Source organism: Eptesicus fuscus, chromosome 18, assembly GCF_027574615.1.
Source record: "Eptesicus fuscus isolate TK198812 chromosome 18, DD_ASM_mEF_20220401, whole genome shotgun sequence".
Taxonomy (NCBI): domain Eukaryota; kingdom Metazoa; phylum Chordata; class Mammalia; order Chiroptera; family Vespertilionidae; genus Eptesicus; species Eptesicus fuscus.
The window spans coordinates 52,446,351-52,463,910 of NC_072490.1; the positions used below are offsets into that span (position 1 = coordinate 52,446,351).

Consider the following 17,560-nt stretch of genomic DNA (forward strand, 5'->3'; position numbering starts at 1 on the left):
GATCACTTAATGGTATTAAATAAAAATCATGGGAAGAATTATAAGTGATTAAAAAATTAATTTGGGTCATCACTTGGCAGGCTGCACAGTGTCTAGGGGACGGGAGACAGCTCCCCCCAGCCTCCACCTTGGCCAACACACACTTCCTGAGGTGGCCGGGCGCCCTCCCAAGCGGGGATGTGTGCGTCTCTGCAGCTATTTTCAGAACTGGCTCTACAATAGAGCTCTACAGGGATGGCGGCTGGAGGGGGGCAGGCCCTTTGCAGCGGGGAGCCTCTGCCGCCTTAATTAACAGGCAGTCTCTGGCCACCACCAAGCCAAAGAAAACATTTCCTTCTGACATGCGTTTAAAAATTCATGGGGGCTGCAAATAATTTTTAGAGCTTGATAAAATATTTAAGGAGAACCGCTCCCTGAGTTTTAAGCGAGGATGAATCAAATCTATACTGCCTCTCACTTTGCACAAATTTAGTATTCACTCATGTATTTCCTCACGGAGAAGCGTTTAATGCCAGGCGCTTGGCACTGGGGATTTATTCCTCTTTCGTAGGTGAAGACCAGCCAGACCCAAAGCAGTGGAAATGCCTTTCTTGGCATCAGCCTGGCTGGTCCGGGGTCCACAGCTCTAGGGCCCTTGGTCCCCTGGTCCCCTGTTCCTTTTATCATTTCGTACGGGGTGGGGGAGGGGGAGACTTGTCTCCCTTCTTCCTACAGGACGAAGTAGAACAGCATGGCAGTGACCGCCTGCAGCTGGGAACCTGGAGCAGACATTTTCCACGGGGCAGCGTCAGCCCCAAGGGGGCAAAAACTATTTTGGGGGAGAGGGAGGCAAAAACTATTCTTCTGATGTGTAAAGCCTGGCTCCACACACAGAACATAAAGCCACAGACGCTGATGGAACTCCTTTTTGGCCCTGGCCCCAGGCCACGCACGCCTGGCCTTGCTGGCCCCGCAGGCCCTGCAGGCACCGCTCGAGCTCGAGGTTGCTCTTTGCTGCTCTTTCGGCTCTAATCCCACTCGTTTTCCTTCAGCCTCACGTGCAAGCTGTGCCCGCCGCTTCTCCGGGCTGGGCACCTGCTCCTCTCTGGTTAGCGCCCTCCCCTCTGTTTCCGGTGCCGCCACCACCCACTCATCCTCAGGGACAGCATCTGACCCCACACACTGCACCAAAGCCGCCCTCCCAGGCTCTTACATGTTCTCGGGGAACCCTGAACCTGTCCTTCCCAACGCCCTTTGCTGTATTTATCCAGCTGCTCGATTCATCAGTCCCGGTCCTCACCTCTAGACTTGAAGTCGGTGAAGGCAGGGACCGCATCTGTTCTTAGGCGCCACCGCATCCCCACACCCACCGTGGTGCCCGGCGCGGCCTGTCACTTGGGAGTTCCTTGCAGCTGAGTTACTGGCCGTGGGACAGCGCCCATGGGTTGCAGCGTGCATCGCTGTGCTGCGGATCTGGTTCTTACTAGCGTGACTCAGGGCGGCTGCCTTCCAGTCCAATTCCATGTGCATCACCTCAGAGCCGCTTCACTTCACTTCGCCACTCGCTCGCTCAGCACTTGCTGGCATCATTCACAAAATCCGCATCACTTTCTTTTCACTCTTCCTTGTCCTACCTGCTCCGCCCTACAGGACTATGACCTATGTGCTCGGGACAATAGCCAACATCCTATAATTAGATGTTTGCTCTTGCCAGAGTCCTTTGGCTTGAAATAAAAGACAGAAGAGGGCACCAGCAATTACTCGTTTTGTGACCCTGAGCAGGTAAGGCCTCCCTCGTTCCGGCCTCAGTTCCCATGGTGTAAACTGAAGATAGGAATAGCGCCCATCTAATACGTTTTCTGTGAAAGGACTCAGCGATGTGCTTGGCTCAGGGTTAGCATGTGATAAACTCCGTATTCTTAAACGTGCCTGATGTTGTAGGCAGATGAAAGCTTTACACAGTAGAAGAGGGTATTGTGGCCCAAATACATATTCAAAGGACATTAACCAAAGCTGCATTTGCTGTGCACCTACCACATGTCACTAGCCACATGGTCACTTACTGCCATCTTTATTAGCAATCCCACAGGAAAAGGCGTTCATATGCCCATTTCCCTAAAAAGAAGCTGGAAGTCACACAATGCATGAGCGATGACTGGTAGTTACACACAGGTCTGTGCTTCTCCAGCGTCTCTGCTCTCAACTCCACAAGTCCGGGGGCTCTCTGAGCAGGAAGCGAGCGAACTTCTCTGGCCCCCGGCCTCCCGTCCTCCGATGCAGAGGAGCAGCCAACAGCAACACAGATGCCCTTCGGTTCCTTTCATCACCAACAGAGAACATTCATGGCAGAGTTTGCCAACAGAGCTGTCGAGGCAGAAGGCTGCCGAGGCCTGCCAAGAGCAGGGCTCCCGCCGCCTCATTTTCCTCAATGGCAAACAAGAACTCTCTTCGCCCCTGCTTTTATCTCTGTGTCCCCCCAAAGTATGCCCATGGCAGCTGCTTTTTTGCAGACCTTCTAGGAAGCAAAACAATAACACTATTGAATGCTGACACCCCCCTTCCTAATTAACATGCAGAAACATGCACCCCTTAACGCCAGTTTGAAATGTCGCCCTGGCAGCACCGCACTTCACGCCGAGGGAAGCCCTCTGCGCTGCTCACGCTGTAAACCGGCCTCCGCTGCCCAGAGGTATTTGTACAACAGGCATGTTGGGAACCTCCCCCACGGAACAGTCCACCCCTTGGAAACTTTCTCCCAGAGAAGTCCACGGGCGGGCTGAGCAGCAACCTGTCTTGCTGAGCAAAAATGGCACCAGGAAAAAAACAAACAGGAAATAAGACAAAAGGGAGATGGTGTAACCGATTTATCCCAACCACCATATCCAATAAATGAGCTCAGTGCGTAACAAGGAAGTCGGACCAAAGGAACAGACACAGTTACCCTCGTCCTCTTTGCCTTGCTTGATGTTGATTCTGTCTAGTGACAGAAAGAGAAGTTGGTCCCAATTGCAAAGTGGAGATCAATTTTGAGCTCTATGACTTGTGAGGGGTGATAGTTGGGAAGGGCCTTGACTCTTTTGGGGTCTACATAAGTGCCGGCACTATAGTTGGGGGGGGGGCGGGGAGCGCTGGACAGTTTCATCCAGGAGCCCCGCCTCACCACACCTGGCCTTCTTCAGTGTTTCTGATTTCAGCAAATGGTAGCAGCATATCCAGGTATGTAAGAAAGAAACGAGAAGTCATGCTAGGAGGGTTATCATCACCTGCGTCTTTCCCTCCTTATTATGATAACCAGTACTTCACCAAGTCCAGCTTTTCAATCACATAAGTACCTCTGTATTTAAGGACTCATTACCAATACCAATGTAGTCCAATACTAACAACTAGGGTTTCCAGATAAAATGTGAGATAAAGTGCCAGCAAGGGAATTCACCATAACTCCCTGCTGTGAAATCCAGGGGAAATGGTGGCTGAGACAGAAGGCTGCGGGACCCCCAGGCATTCCTCTTAATGGGCCTGCACACAGACTTACTAGTTGGCGGACTTACTAGCTCTGGGCTCCAGCAATGGGGCAGCAGCTAGAAAGGTGCCTGAACTACGTGGGGAGCCCTAGCCGGGCCGAATCAGTGGATAGAGCAACAGGCAGGCCCATGCAACCCACACAAGGGACACTCCTGGAGCACCAGGCCCAGGTGGCCAGGGAGACTGCCCTCCTGGACCCCACAGGGCACCGACTACGTAAGGCCACTCTCCCAAGACTGGGAGACAGAGCAGCCCTACCCAACACATAGAAACAAACCACGGAGGCAGCCAAAATGAGGAGACAAAGAAACATGTTCCAAATGAAAGAAGAGAACAAACTTAAAAAAAAAAAAGAACAAAACAAAATGGAGACAAGCAGTCTACCAGATGCAGAGTTCAAAACACTGCTTATAAGGATGCTCAACGCTCTTAGGGGAAAAGTAGAAGAACTTAGAGAGTGAGAACTTCAATAAAGAGATACGCAACATAAATATGAAGATAGAAAACATAAAAATAACTAGTCAGAAATGAAGAGTATAATAACTGAAATGAAGAATACATTATAGGAAATCAACACCAGAGTAGATATAGCAGAGGATTAGAATCAGCAATCTGGAAGATAAAGAAGCAGAAAACACCCAATCACAACAGAAAAACAACAACAAAATAAACAACCCTCCCTCCCCCCCGCCGCTGCAAGGAGAACAGTGTAAGGGGCCTCTGGGACAACATCAAGCATATCAACATTCTCAACATTGGGTACCAGAAGAGAGAGCAAGGAATTGAACACCCATTTGAAGGAATAATGACGGAAAACTTCCTTAACCTGACAAATGAAATACACATATAAGCCCAAGAAGTGCAGAGTCCCAAACAAGATGAATCCAAAGAGGCCCATACCAAGGCACTTCATAATTAAAATGCCAAAGGTTAAAGACAGAGAAAAACTTAAAAAGCAGTTATTTACCTAAAAAGGAGCTATCATAAAACTGTCAGCTGATTTCTCAACAGAAACTTAGCAGGACAGAAGGGAATGGCATGAAATACATTACTCCACCCAGCAAAGCTCTCATTTAGAATTGAGGGAGAGATAAAGAGCTTTCCAACAAGAAAAGGCTAAAGGAGTTCGTCACCACCAACCAGTATTATATGAAATGTTAAAGGGTCTTCTTTAAGAAGAAGGAAAGAAGATACAAAAAACAGATAATAAAATGTCAAAAGCGACATAGCTATCAACAATGCCTTTAAATGTAAATTGATCAAATGCTCCAATCTGAAGACAGGTGTCTGAATGGATAAGAAAACAAGATCTTTACATATGCTGCCTATAAGAGACTCACTTCAGATTCAAAGACACAGTCTGAAAGTAAAGGGATGGAAAAAGATATTTCATGAGAATGTAAACAAACAAAAAAGCTGGGAGTAATACTTATATCAGACAAAACAGGATTTAAAACAAAGGCTATAAAAAGAGATAAAGACAGACCCACCAATTCTACTTTTAGGTATTTATCTGAAGAAAGCCAAAGCATTAATTTGAAAAGATGTATGCACGCCTATGTTCACTGCATTATTTACAACTAAAGGCTCAGGGCATGAAAATTCATGCACTGGAGATGGGTCCCTCAGCCGGGCCTGCCCCTTCTCACAGTTCGGGAGCCCTCAGGGGCAGGAGGCGATCCTGCGATTAGGGGAAGGCGACGCCCCCATCACACCTCTGCTGCTGCCACTGCCAGCAGTGCAAGCCTCGGCCGGCCCTGGTTACCTGCGCTTCAGGCGGCCCTGGGCGGCTGGGCAGCCGACATTCGATGTTTGATAGACTGGGGGTGGGTGGGAGATAGAAGGGCTGGGTGAAGTAGGCAAAGGGATTAAAAAGTACAAATTGGTGGTTATAAAATAGTCACGGGCATGTAGACTGCAGCATAGGGAATACAGTCAGTGATATTGTACTAGTTATTTATGGTGTCAGATGGGTACTGGATTTATCAGGGTGATCACTGTGTAAGTTATGTAAATGGCTAATAACTATGTTGTACACCTGAAACTAATATACCATTGTATGTTAACTGTAATGGAAAAATAAAAAAAATTATTCTAAAAATGATAACTGGCATCTCTGAGCCTGACATTCTTCTGTAAAGTGGGGGTAAATTATAACTACCTCTGGGATTGTTGGGCAATTGAGCGAGTTAGGGAACGTAACACATTTTGAAGAGCACCCAGCACACAGTACACACTGGGTGTGTAATAAATAACTGAAAAGCATAAGCACCTTCGAAGATAGAGCTGCTTTGGTCTTCTGACCCGGACATCACACCCTGGGGCTCAGGACAGTGACCCAAAGTAAATGCTCAATAGATAATGGTTGAAACAAACTGTACATGTATAAAAGGGCTTCTTTAAAACTAGATTGCCAGACACTCAGGTGATAGACATAGTCAAAACAGTGCAGTGAGATATTTATGCAGGGATGCTCGCCGTAATATTGTGTACAAAAACACCTAAGTGTCCATCTACTACAGGGCAACTGGTTAAATAAATTACATATATTCATACACTGGGACACCGTGCAGCATTTATAAAGAATAAAGTGGCACGGTATGGGGTAATGTGGAAAGATCTCTAAGATACCTAAGTGTGAAGGGCAAGAACAGAGTGAAATGAACAAGAATCCACATGCATATGTCATTTATTTGAGTTCTCTGAAACTGTGTACTAGAATCTGTAACAGTGGTTACCTACAGGGAGGAAAGGAAGCAACCTGGACTTAAACATTTTTAAGTTCTTTACCATAGGCAGTATCCCATCATGTACATTTATCACTTTTACTCATAAACAGTTCAGTGTTTTGTGTTGTTGCAGTACAGTTTTCCTCTCTGGAACCAGGACAAGCTGCGAGAAAAACCATTTGAGCAGGGAAAGCGATGGTGAGCACCCGGGAAGGAAGTAAAGCGGTTTTACCAGCAAATCTACTAGTTCACTGAGGTGGCCACTGAGGATCAGTCATGTGTGTAAATAGAATCCGAGCCAATGCTGATGGAGAACTTACACGTGTCAGACACCATGCTCAGCCTTTCCAATTGGTATCTCATTTCATCCTACCTATGAGGAGGCACGGTGATTATCCTCATTTTCCCAAAGAGAGATGGAGATGTGAGCATTAGGCAACTCACAGGAGGGCGCAGGGCTCAACCACAGAGGGGCTGAGATTCAAACCCAGCAGAGCCACAGCGCAGCTTGCGCGCCTGTACGTGCAGCAGGCAGTAGGTGCCATGAGGGGTGGTCCAGGGGGCGCAAAGGCAGGGGAGGCTCTCAAAAATCTATCCAGCCCCATTCTTATCACACCACCTGGCGTTTAATAAAAACTGCGCTGTGCTTTCAGCTTATAAGAGTCAACATCATAGACTCCAGTCAGTTCCAAAAAATTATGAGCCATCTCACATGGTAAGGAAATTACACAGCCAAAAGGTCAAACACTAAAGAACACTGCCGTCAAATGCCTTCAAAAATGGAACGGATTAATCTTGGGCATAAGAAAATTTCAACTCCAAAACAGCTAAGCAATATTCACAGAAAGACCAGGTCATGTCAGGTGATTAGGTATTTTTTGAAAAAACTTTCTCTGTTGCCACATACCAACAGGTTGTGCTAACAATTTTTTAGTTCTATCTAGGATATTCCTTTGGAGGTTTCCAGGAAAGAGTGTGGGGTGTGAAAGTCACACCGAGTTGGGTTTGGTTCCTGGCTCTAGTATCTGGAACCAGCTCTACAACCTTCCAAAGCTCAACCTTGGAGAAGTTCCTAGGGGCTACTTGGCCTCAGCATCCCATCTACAGCGTGGTGTTAATAGCGACTTCGGCCAAACAGTCAAATTAAATGGGAAAACACAGTGATTCCACCTGTGTACCCCCAACAGAAACATCCCAATAAAATGAGTTTATTTTCCCTTCTTCCCAGACCAGTTGTCCAACCCACATGCTTTTCCTTTTCAACTCAACTCTCTGGCTTTGCACAACCACTCTCTCACCCTTAACCTCTCCAAAAATGCAAGTGGATGTTTCTAGTTTTTATTTTAGGGGACCCTAGCTCCCCAGGAGGGCATAATGGCTGATTGCAGAAAAGGACTGTTCACTGGCTGCTAACCAAGGCGGAGTCACATTTGCTCTGTCCTCAGCCTTGAATTTTTAACTAGACTCACGTCTCTAAGACAGCGTGTTGAAGAGGCTCCGGTACTTCTCCCGCCCTCGCCTCACTCCGAGTCCTTAATGAACCCTTCTTGCTTCAGGCTTTCTGAGATTCCTCCCCCACCCCCAAACCACCAGGAAAGTAAGACAATTGATCATTAGCAATACTCAAAGGAAATATTCCTGAGTTCACCATCAGGAATTTGATTATCATCTATACACTATCCAGTGTATACTCACAATTTTGAAATGAGCAGCAGGTACAAAGAATATAAGGGCAGGATCAGCACCCAGACTCATGATCACCCCTTAACAGAGCCTGGAACAGAGGCTACTCTCACAGCAAAGCCACAATGTCCCTAACAAAAGTCAGCTTCGTACTGACCCTTTGTTTTTAAGTCTAATCTTGAAAACACCCCAGTAATTGTCCAATAAATTCAAATGTTCAGAGTTCATAAAGACATACCATAATAATTTGACCAAATTAATAATCTGACCTAGTTAATAGCATATTATATCCTCCTGTCTCAAACAGTAACACTCAGAAGAGCCATCAAGCTGTAATATTGCTTTCAGAAAATGTAAGTTTAATTTTTCCCCACATTTGGTTTTGACCTTGCAATCTCACTCGTGGTATCTCATCCTACAGATATGATTCCACTTGAGTGAAATGATTTATCTCCATGCTATTCAATGCAATAGTATTCTGAAATATTAAAAATATTTATCAAACGGAGCTAGTTAAATAGTTATGGTATGCCCACACAAAAAGAGTATACAGCCACTTAAAAAAGAAAACAATAAGTGCTCTGTTATTGAACTGCAAAGACTGTAAGACACACTGTTCAATAAAATAGCATGTGTGCATTATTGACTACCTGTTGTGTAAAACAGGGAAGAAATAACGCACACATAAAACACACACATGTATCACACACACACATATTTACATAAAGAAATTTCAGAACAGTAATCAGAAACTAATAACATTCGTTGTAGTATTGGAAGGAAAAAAATGAAAATTAGGCAGGTGGTAATCGGTATATGGAAGAGATTAGTTAATAGATATTTTAAATATTTTTCTTTATGAACCATGTAAATGTATTATCTACTTGAAAAATACATTAAAATTAAGTAATAGTAAAAATGACATTCCATTCCTTTCCATCAAGATGAAAACAACACTCCCTAAAGATCCCATTTTGTGACTGATTGAGTCTTCTTCCCCTTCCTTCTAATATCACACAGGCCCATATTGATAAACAAAACACACATATTTAAATTAATAAATTAAACCGGAATTAATAAATTAATAAATTAAACCTTCTTGTAGAAGAAGAAAATGCCACAAAAACTACTTTTAAAGAGCTACACAAAGCCTATTCCATGTATTTTATTGTTCATATGAGGGTGACCTGCAACCTCCTGGGGTTGTGTAGACTCACTAGTCCACACAGCACTTCTGCCCGATGGCCGGGTCCCCGGGGCCGGGAGAGAGGCGTCCTCGCTGCCGGGAGCAGCTCACCTTCATAGGTGCCGACCTCCAGGAGAGTCCCGCTCTGCTCGAGGTCCAAGAACTCCTTCACGGTCAGGAAGCTGTAGTCCACGCCGGGCACTTCTCCTTCCCTGGGAGAGCGGGTTGTGCCTGCAGCAGACAAGACAAAGGCACAAGAAACCATCACTCAACGAGGACAGGAAGCGCCACATCCAGGTGTAATTAAAATAACCTGTTCAGTCAGCCGGCGTGCCCAAGACTTCGAGGCTGATCTGCCCAGACAGGGACCTGGCGAAGACAACTTCTTTCTAACCGAGGAGCGGCCCCACCTCCACCCACCCTGCCCGGGACTCGCAAACAGGAGCAGGAGAGAAACCAGCACAGCCAGGTAGCCCATGGAGAGTCTTATCCTGTGAAAAATGCACGGCATGAAGAAGGGGAACTGGGTTTTATACAGAAAGCAGTCATCATCAGCAGCTTTGAGGATTCGGGTCAATACTAACACGTTGTCCGTCCACCTTAAGCGCAAAGCCTCAGAGGTTTATATTTTTATCACAGGCCTTGAGATTCTTGTGTTCCTTAGTACATCCGGCAAGTTCCAATGTAATGAGCCCTTTGCAGGAAATGACACCCACCACATAAACACAACTCTGGGGACATACGATTGCCCAGGGTCTGCACTTGGCTATCTCCCAGGGACAGAATAATGCGGCTGCTCTCCATGTAATTAATATGTTGGGTAAAAAGAGACCATCCAGAGTTCTGACTAGAGAGAAAGGACACTGCATTTTGCTAAAAAATTCTCCCCCTGACTTAAGCTGGTTATTCTCACAATAACTAACGAATAGACCAATGCCTCTTATGAAGTAACCACATCGAGACACTAGCGTAAGCGAGTCACCAGCTCAGATGCTGGCTGTGGGCCTATCATCTTAGTTGAAGCTCAACAAAGCAACGTGGAGATGTGTGGCTTATACATAAGCCAGGAGAAGAAAATAAACCAAGATGCAATTATGTAGTGTGTACCAGGAACCCACACTAAGTATTATGAAAAACCAAAAAAAGGAAATCACATGATTTCGGCTCCCACGTTCAAGTTAGGGGACGTAGCTGACATAGCTCATTCTGAAAGGCCCTGTCACTCACGCTGCTTAACAGATCAGTGTTTTCTTATACCATGAGCAGGGATTATCCCCTAGTCCTAGGAATGCGAAAGCAAACTAAATAACCAACTGCATGCACCTAGTGGTTCGCATGTTCCCAGCACAGTATAGTCTCTGATCACACGTGACTGATCATATCCACACGCATGCAGTGCTATCCAGAATGTCCTTCATTTAAAAAAACCACACGTCTGCATGTTTTACTCAAGATAAGTGCATTTTTATATGAGCCCAGTTTTCCTAATAAATCTGTGTGTTTTGAATAGCTGCGAATTTTCCATAGGATGATTATATTACAAATCTTTGCTTATCACCCAGCATGCTGCGGCTGTCCGGTAGAACAGCCTGCTTGTGGAGTACCCAGAAGTCCACTCTTGTACTGTTTCCTAGTTTGTTCCATTTCTGGCTCCCCTGGCATATGATGACAAGTGCCTTGAGGGAGCTCGCTACTTTTCCATTTATATCTCGTGTCAGGCCCACAGCAGGCACTCCAGAAACACCAAGAATATCACCTGGTGTTGACGAGGAGGGGTCTGGAGTGAGCAATGGATTGGCTGGCTCATGATCGGGCTCCCCAGGTTGTGGTGTTGGGCACGTTCCTTAGCTTCTGTTATTTTTCAGTTTCCTCATCTGCAAAGTAGCGGTCACAATAGTACCTCCACCATAGGTTTGTTGTGTGTATTGCATGGGATGATCCTTTTAGAGGACTTAGCTCAATAATTCTTAGCAGATATTATAGTTTATAAACAGTAACATAATTATTGTTACAATGAAATGAGTTAATAAAATCTTGTAGTTCAAATGATTTATACATTTACCATTACATAGATTCTTACATTCCATTTATTTAATAAACTAGAGGCCCCAGGCAGGAATTTGTGCACCTGTGGAGCCCCTCTGCCTGGCCTGCGGGATCTGGCCTAAACCGGCTCTCTGACATCCCCCAAGGGGTCCCAGATTGCGAGAGGGTGCAGGCCAGGCAGAGGGACCTCACCGGTGCACAACTGGGGCTGGGGAAGGACATGGGAGGTTGGCCAGCCAGGGAGGGACCACGGGACCATGGATATCTCCCAGGGACAGAATAATGCATGTCCAGCCCACCTTGCTCAGCCCTGATCAGCCGGACCCCAGCAGCACGCTAACCTACCAGTCAGAGTATCTGCCCCCTGGTGGTCAGTGCACGTCATAGCGAGTGGTTGAGTGGCCTTAGCATATCATTAGCATATTACGCTTTGATTGGTTGAACGGCTGACTGGACAACTGGACACTTAGCATATCAGGCTTTTATTATATAGGATATTTACTGAGGTCCCAACAGATGCCAGGCACTAAATTAGGGCCTGGGAAACACTCATGAACAAGACAAAGCCCCTACTCTAATGGAACTTATATTTTACTATGAAAGATAGGAAACAACAATGGATTTAATTTCAAGAGGGAATAAGTGTTTCGTAGGAAACATAGGTTAAAGCATTAGAAAGGTCTCAGAGCAACATAAGTGAAAGGGCTTGGAAGTGTCTTGGAGGAAGGAGGGAGGGTGGAGAGGAGAGAAGCTACTTTAGATTGGTGATGAGGAAAGCTGGCTAAGGAGGTGCCATCAAAACTGAAGCCCTGCGAAGGTGATGGTGGGAAGAGCATTCCTGGAGGGGTTCAGGTTCAGGTCTTTGATGTGGCAATAGGGGTGGCATGCTGTGGGTAGGGCAAGAAGGCCGGAGAAACTGCAGCAGAGCAGTGAAAAAGAGGTTGGAAATGAAAATGAAAGTGTGGGCCAGGTTCCGTAAGCCACAGAAAACACTGCCTGCTGTATTCTAAGGGTGTGGGAAGACGAGTGATGCCATGATTCATTTTTAAAGGATCATCTGGCTTTACAGAGTTGAACAGGCCATGAACAGAGTAGCAGGGGTCCCAAACAGGTGCCGTTACAGTGTCCAAGTGAGAGAACTCAGGGCAAGGATAAGAACACCAGGAAGAAGGTGGAAAGAAGCAGTAAGATTTTGATCACAAATCGTTGAGCATCTTGTTTTTTTCTTTCTTAAATCCTCACCTGAGGACATGCTTAGAGAGGAAGGGAGAGAGAGGGGAAGCATCGATGTCAGAGAGAAACATGGTTTGGTTGCCCCCCATGCGTATCCTGACTGGGGATCCAACCCACAAGCTGGGCATGTGCCCTTGACTGGGAATCAAACCAGCAACAGGACAATGCTCAAGCCACTGAGCCACTCCAGCTGGACATGGTTGAGTATCGTAAGTAGCTGCATTTAGTCCACAGCACAGATGTATTAAAAGTATGTCAACTCACTGGGCCATGCTAGGTCTATTTTTTTAAGACACAACTTGCTGATGGAGTGGACATGATACTGCTGTAATTAGCCAGTTATTAACAATAGGAAAGGAGCAAAGGGAAGGCCAGATATTATAGGCATGTCATTTGGGCAGCTTCACCAGGAAGTTACAATTCTGCACTCCCCAGGGAACACCCACCCATTCCCTGCAGATCACTGCGGAAAGGGGTCCACAAAGGGGAGAGAGACTCATGCCCCGTGAAGTTGGGGTGACAGGAAAAGTACTTGTCTGTCAGTCAAACCTGGGGAAAGAGATGCTTGATACATGCATCTGGGGATACATAATCCCCTAAACCCGTGGTCGGCAAACTGCGGCTCAGCTCTTTGGCCCCTTGAGTGTGGCTCTTTCACAAAATACCACGGCCTGGGCGAGTCTATTTTGAAGAAGTGGCATTAGAAGAAGTTTAAGTTTAAAAAATTTGGCTCTCAAAAGAAATTTCAGTCGTTGTACTGTTGATATTTGGCTCTGTTGACTAATGAGTTTGCCGACCACTGCCCTAAACAAAGGAATCCTCTCTCCTGTTGCACTGGACTCTTGGCTCGTGAGGTCCTTTGGCTCCCACTCCCTTGTGTTCACCCATGATTCCTCCACAGCCATGTGGCCCTGTGGACCCCACATGCAATGGGTGATGGACCGCAGCAGGGAGCACAGCTGAGCTAGCCTGATGCAGGATGGGACGCTGCTCCGATACGGAACAGAAGCTCTGGACACAACGTTGACTTTATCCCTACTGAAGCCCCAGCTGCACTTCTTCTCTGACTGGACAAAGGGAAATGGGATTTTGGAAACTCAGGGATTAAACCTACGCAAATAAAAATCACCCATCCTGCTGTGCGAGTCTTAGAAAATTCTTTCCTCAGAATATTGCAAGAATTCCACTCCCATGAGCAACAGGTTAGTAGGGGCCCCCTGGCCCCCACACTTCCACCAGCAACAGATGAAGTGTGTCAGAAAAACAGAATAAAGACCAACATCTAATGTTTTGACCTGGGCACATGGGTGGTGCCATTTATGGAGACCAAGAAGATGGGGGAAATTATTTTTAGGGAAAAAGAATTGGAGAGTTTACTCTTAGAGAGATCTCAGTATCAGACTGAAGGTTGGGACATAAACGTGGGAGCGATATTGAAAGGCAAGAGCCAGAACGGGCTGATCTAGGGAGAGAGTGTACAGACAAAGCAGCCAGGGAGTTTGGGTGGAGCGCTAGCACCCCGTGACGAAGTGACTGGGAGAGAAGGACGGTCCTCAGTGGGGACTCCGAGGCAGCAGTCAGCACAGGATGAGGGTGTGATGCTGGAGCCAAGAGAAGGACTTGTTCAGCCAGCTACTTGGGAAGCACGAACAGCCGACATCGCCGGGGGACATGCCAGGCAGTGTGAGAATAGACTCTCTGAAACTTGCTGTGGAGGGATCTGTCCCAAATATGTTCTGCATGTTGCCATTAATTTAAGCCATCCGCCCACCCCACCCCCGCCAAAGAGGAGCATAAATAAAACCAAACAAAATATTCCTGGGATTTTGAAAGTCTCCCAAACCCAGACAAGGTGGTGGCTGTTTTTCCTCCTCCTGCAGCTATCTTATCTTTGCCGTTTCTTTCAGCCATGTTTTCAGAAACAACCTGTCAGGTTTACTTTAAAGACAACAATCACCCTTGGGTCTTAATTTCCTGAAAGGACTCAAAAAAATGACAAACTTGACAAATGCCACATTTTAGAGGAAAAATGAAACTGGCAGGTTCCCTTTCCCCCATGTAAATCAATATGCCCAGCCAGAGGAAGGGAGTGCTGGGCAGGGCAGTCTCCACCCACAAAACCTTCAAGGTTTATCGCCCAGACAAAACCTTTCCCCTCTGCGGGGAGCAGGAGGTGTCCTCCCGGTCACCCTCTGAGCGAGCCCTGGGTCTGCGCCAGCAGGACCGGCTCCATTCAGTGACGCGGGAGAAAGGGCGGGCGGGGACTCCGCCTCCTCTTTTCTTCCAGCAGAATGACAGGCTGCTGCTGGACACACGCCTGGCAGATGGCATTTCAAAGGGTTTTCAGGAGCCATCTGGGGTGGGTACAATTATTGCAAACCATGCTTCTAACAAAGCCAGAAGGGTTATTTCCTGGCAGAAGAGAAGTAAAACAAATTCTATCATGTTTCTCAGGGACAGCATATTAAAAAAAAAAAAAATCACCAGGCTGACAAACGGGTTTTCTGCAGCCTACAACACTGCCTTCTGCTCATCTAGCGAGACACTGGCCCATGGTATCTGGTTGTTATTAGCTTTAAATAAACACAGTGCCCACCGCCCACTTTCAAAAACAGAGAGACTATCAAGCACTAGGAAAAGAAGAACTTCCCTTTATTGGATGCTTCCTCGTGTCTCTCCTAGGCGAGGTGGTAGCACTTAATCAGGGCTATTGTACTTAATCTTCACAAGACAGACAGAAGTACCAGGTAAGGGTTCCATTATGCTCATTTTACAGGTGAAGAAGCTGAGTCAGAGGAGTCACCTGCCCAAGGTCACACGACAAGCAGGCAGGGCAGCATGATGACCCGAGCGCAGACATTCCGACTTTGGCGTCCCTCATTCCAAACCATCGCTGTCCAGTGGAACTTTCCGCCGCGACAGAAACGCTCCCTCTATCTGCGCCCCCTAACATGGTAGCCGCTAGCCACACGTGGCCATGGGTAAGTGCCGGTGTGACTGAGGAACTGACCTTTAAGAACTTTACATTTAAAGAGCACACGTGGCTAGGGGCAACCGGATTGGCCAGCGCAGCTGGAAACCCTAAGAGCATCTGAGCTGCCCGCACTGCGCTGGGTCTGGTTCACTGCCCCCAAAGCACTTCTGCTCTCAGAATAACAGCAAGGACCACACTTGCATTAAACAGCAGACATCTCCTACGCACACAGGAAAACCTTCCTTTAAAAAACTCTTAGATGCACTGAGAAATGATCTAGGCTGACTCTGCTTTGTGCTAAAAATGCTATTTGGCTCCTACTGACCATGGTCTCTTGGGAAAAACCTCCTTAGATATGTGTGACAGCACTGTTTGCAGAAAACAACAACAAGACAGACAACGAAAGCAGCCTCCCAAACAGAACATCCGAGCGCCCAGGAATACAGGAGGGATCGAGTGACAGACGGAGAGGAAACCAGACGCGACCTTCCTTGTCATCCAACTCTACAACCACGGCTACAGAACGGAAACCAGGTACAGGGCTCATCTGATCTCTTCTTCTAGAAATATCCAGGTCAGGAAACAAAAACATCCTGAGGTGAGACACCGGCACGCCATGCCTACAGCCACACGTCTGACACCACCCGGTTTCCAGGCAAGGGCCTGACCAAACTGCGTCAAGGCCAGACTGCTGCTAACAGAGGAGCCGCTACCCTACTGAGATGAAACTGCTAGCGCTCACTAATATCTCCAGATGCTTCATTAATCTGGGCCCTGCTGATCAAAATCCAACAATAGCCTTCGACAATTCTGGTTACCTCGGCTATCTCCAGGTGAATAAAAAGTCATCGTTTTCTCTAATAAAACAAGTGCTTGCATTGCCTGAAATTGGTCAGATACCCAGGAGAGCCTGCTGTTCACCCTTTATTGATGGAGAGGAAGCACGTAAAACATGGCATTCACTCAGTTACCTACTTGGACAACTACTGCTGTATCGCAGGACCAGCAGTCATATTTGTTCCATATCCTCCCTTCAAAACAAGCTGCTTTTTAAAACATATACAGTCATGCAAAGAGGAGATACTTAAATGCCACACACCTATTAGTATGGATTTTTTTTAAAAATTGATTTTTAAAGAGAGCGGAAGGGAGAGGGAGAAACATCAATGTGAGAAACATGTATTGGCTGCCTCCTGCATGCTCCCTACTGGGGATGGAGCCCACAATCCAGGCATGTGACCTGACTGGGAACCCAAAAGGCTCACTTTCGGTGCACGGGACCACACCCAACAACTGGACCATACCAGCCTGGGCAGGATGGATTTTGAAAAAGTCTTACATATACCAGATGCTAGCAAAAGTATGAGGTAACTGGAACTCCCGTATAGACATGTTGGCAAAAATGCAAAATGGTACAGCCACTGGGAGAAAAGTTGGGCAGTTTGCTAAAAAGTTCAACATCATTTTACCAAATGACCCAACAATCACACTCCTAGATGTTTATCCTGGAAAGATGAAAACTTAAGTTTACACAAAAACCTGCATACCAATGTTTATAGCGACGTTATGCATCATCACTCAAAACTGAAAAACAGCCCAAATGCTCCCCCGTCGGTGAATGGTGCATCCCTACAACGAACACCCCTCAGCAAATGGCAGCCGCACAGCACACGGCGAAGCTCGAACACAACGCGCTAAGAGAGTGGTCGGTAAACTCATTAGTCAACAGAGCGGTGAACTGCGCTAAGGGAAAGGAAAGCCAAGAGGCTGCACACGGAGAGAGCCCGGACGGCGAGTAAAGGTGCCGCCAGCTGTGGGCTAGAGGTGACCTTGGAGGGGCAGCGTGCGGGGACTGGGAGGCGGCTGTGCTGTGTCCTGACTGCCCTGGAGGCTGAAGGGCTGTCATTTCTAGAAACCCCCAGAACTGGACACCGAAGGGTGAATTTCACGGCTTATAATTTTTTTGTAAGGAAACACTTAGCATTACGTGAAGCGAGGAGTCAGTTTTGGCTTGCCACAAACAGTAACTGAACAGAAATACAATAACAATAAAATAAAGCTATTCCACTCTGCCTGGAGCCTAAGGCTCTGAGCCTGAGAACTGCGTTCTCTTATGACAAAGGGAAACTGACAAATATCAGAAAGGTGTTGATTCCTCTTAGTGCCAACTGAGACTTTCTCCGTAACACAGTTATCAGGATTTTAGAA

General features: G+C 46.7%; 1 protein-coding gene across 1 annotated transcript in view; it reads right to left on the minus strand.

Moving 5' to 3' along the window:
- Positions 1-17,560, minus strand: part of MAGI1 (membrane associated guanylate kinase, WW and PDZ domain containing 1) — a 575,588-nt gene that overhangs the window by 102,724 nt on the left and 455,304 nt on the right. Inside the window, exon 3 of the mRNA XM_008146348.3 lies at positions 9,211-9,330. Within this exon, the coding sequence (XP_008144570.2) occupies positions 9,211-9,330 (120 nt within the window). The remainder of the gene's footprint in view (positions 1-9,210; positions 9,331-17,560) is intronic.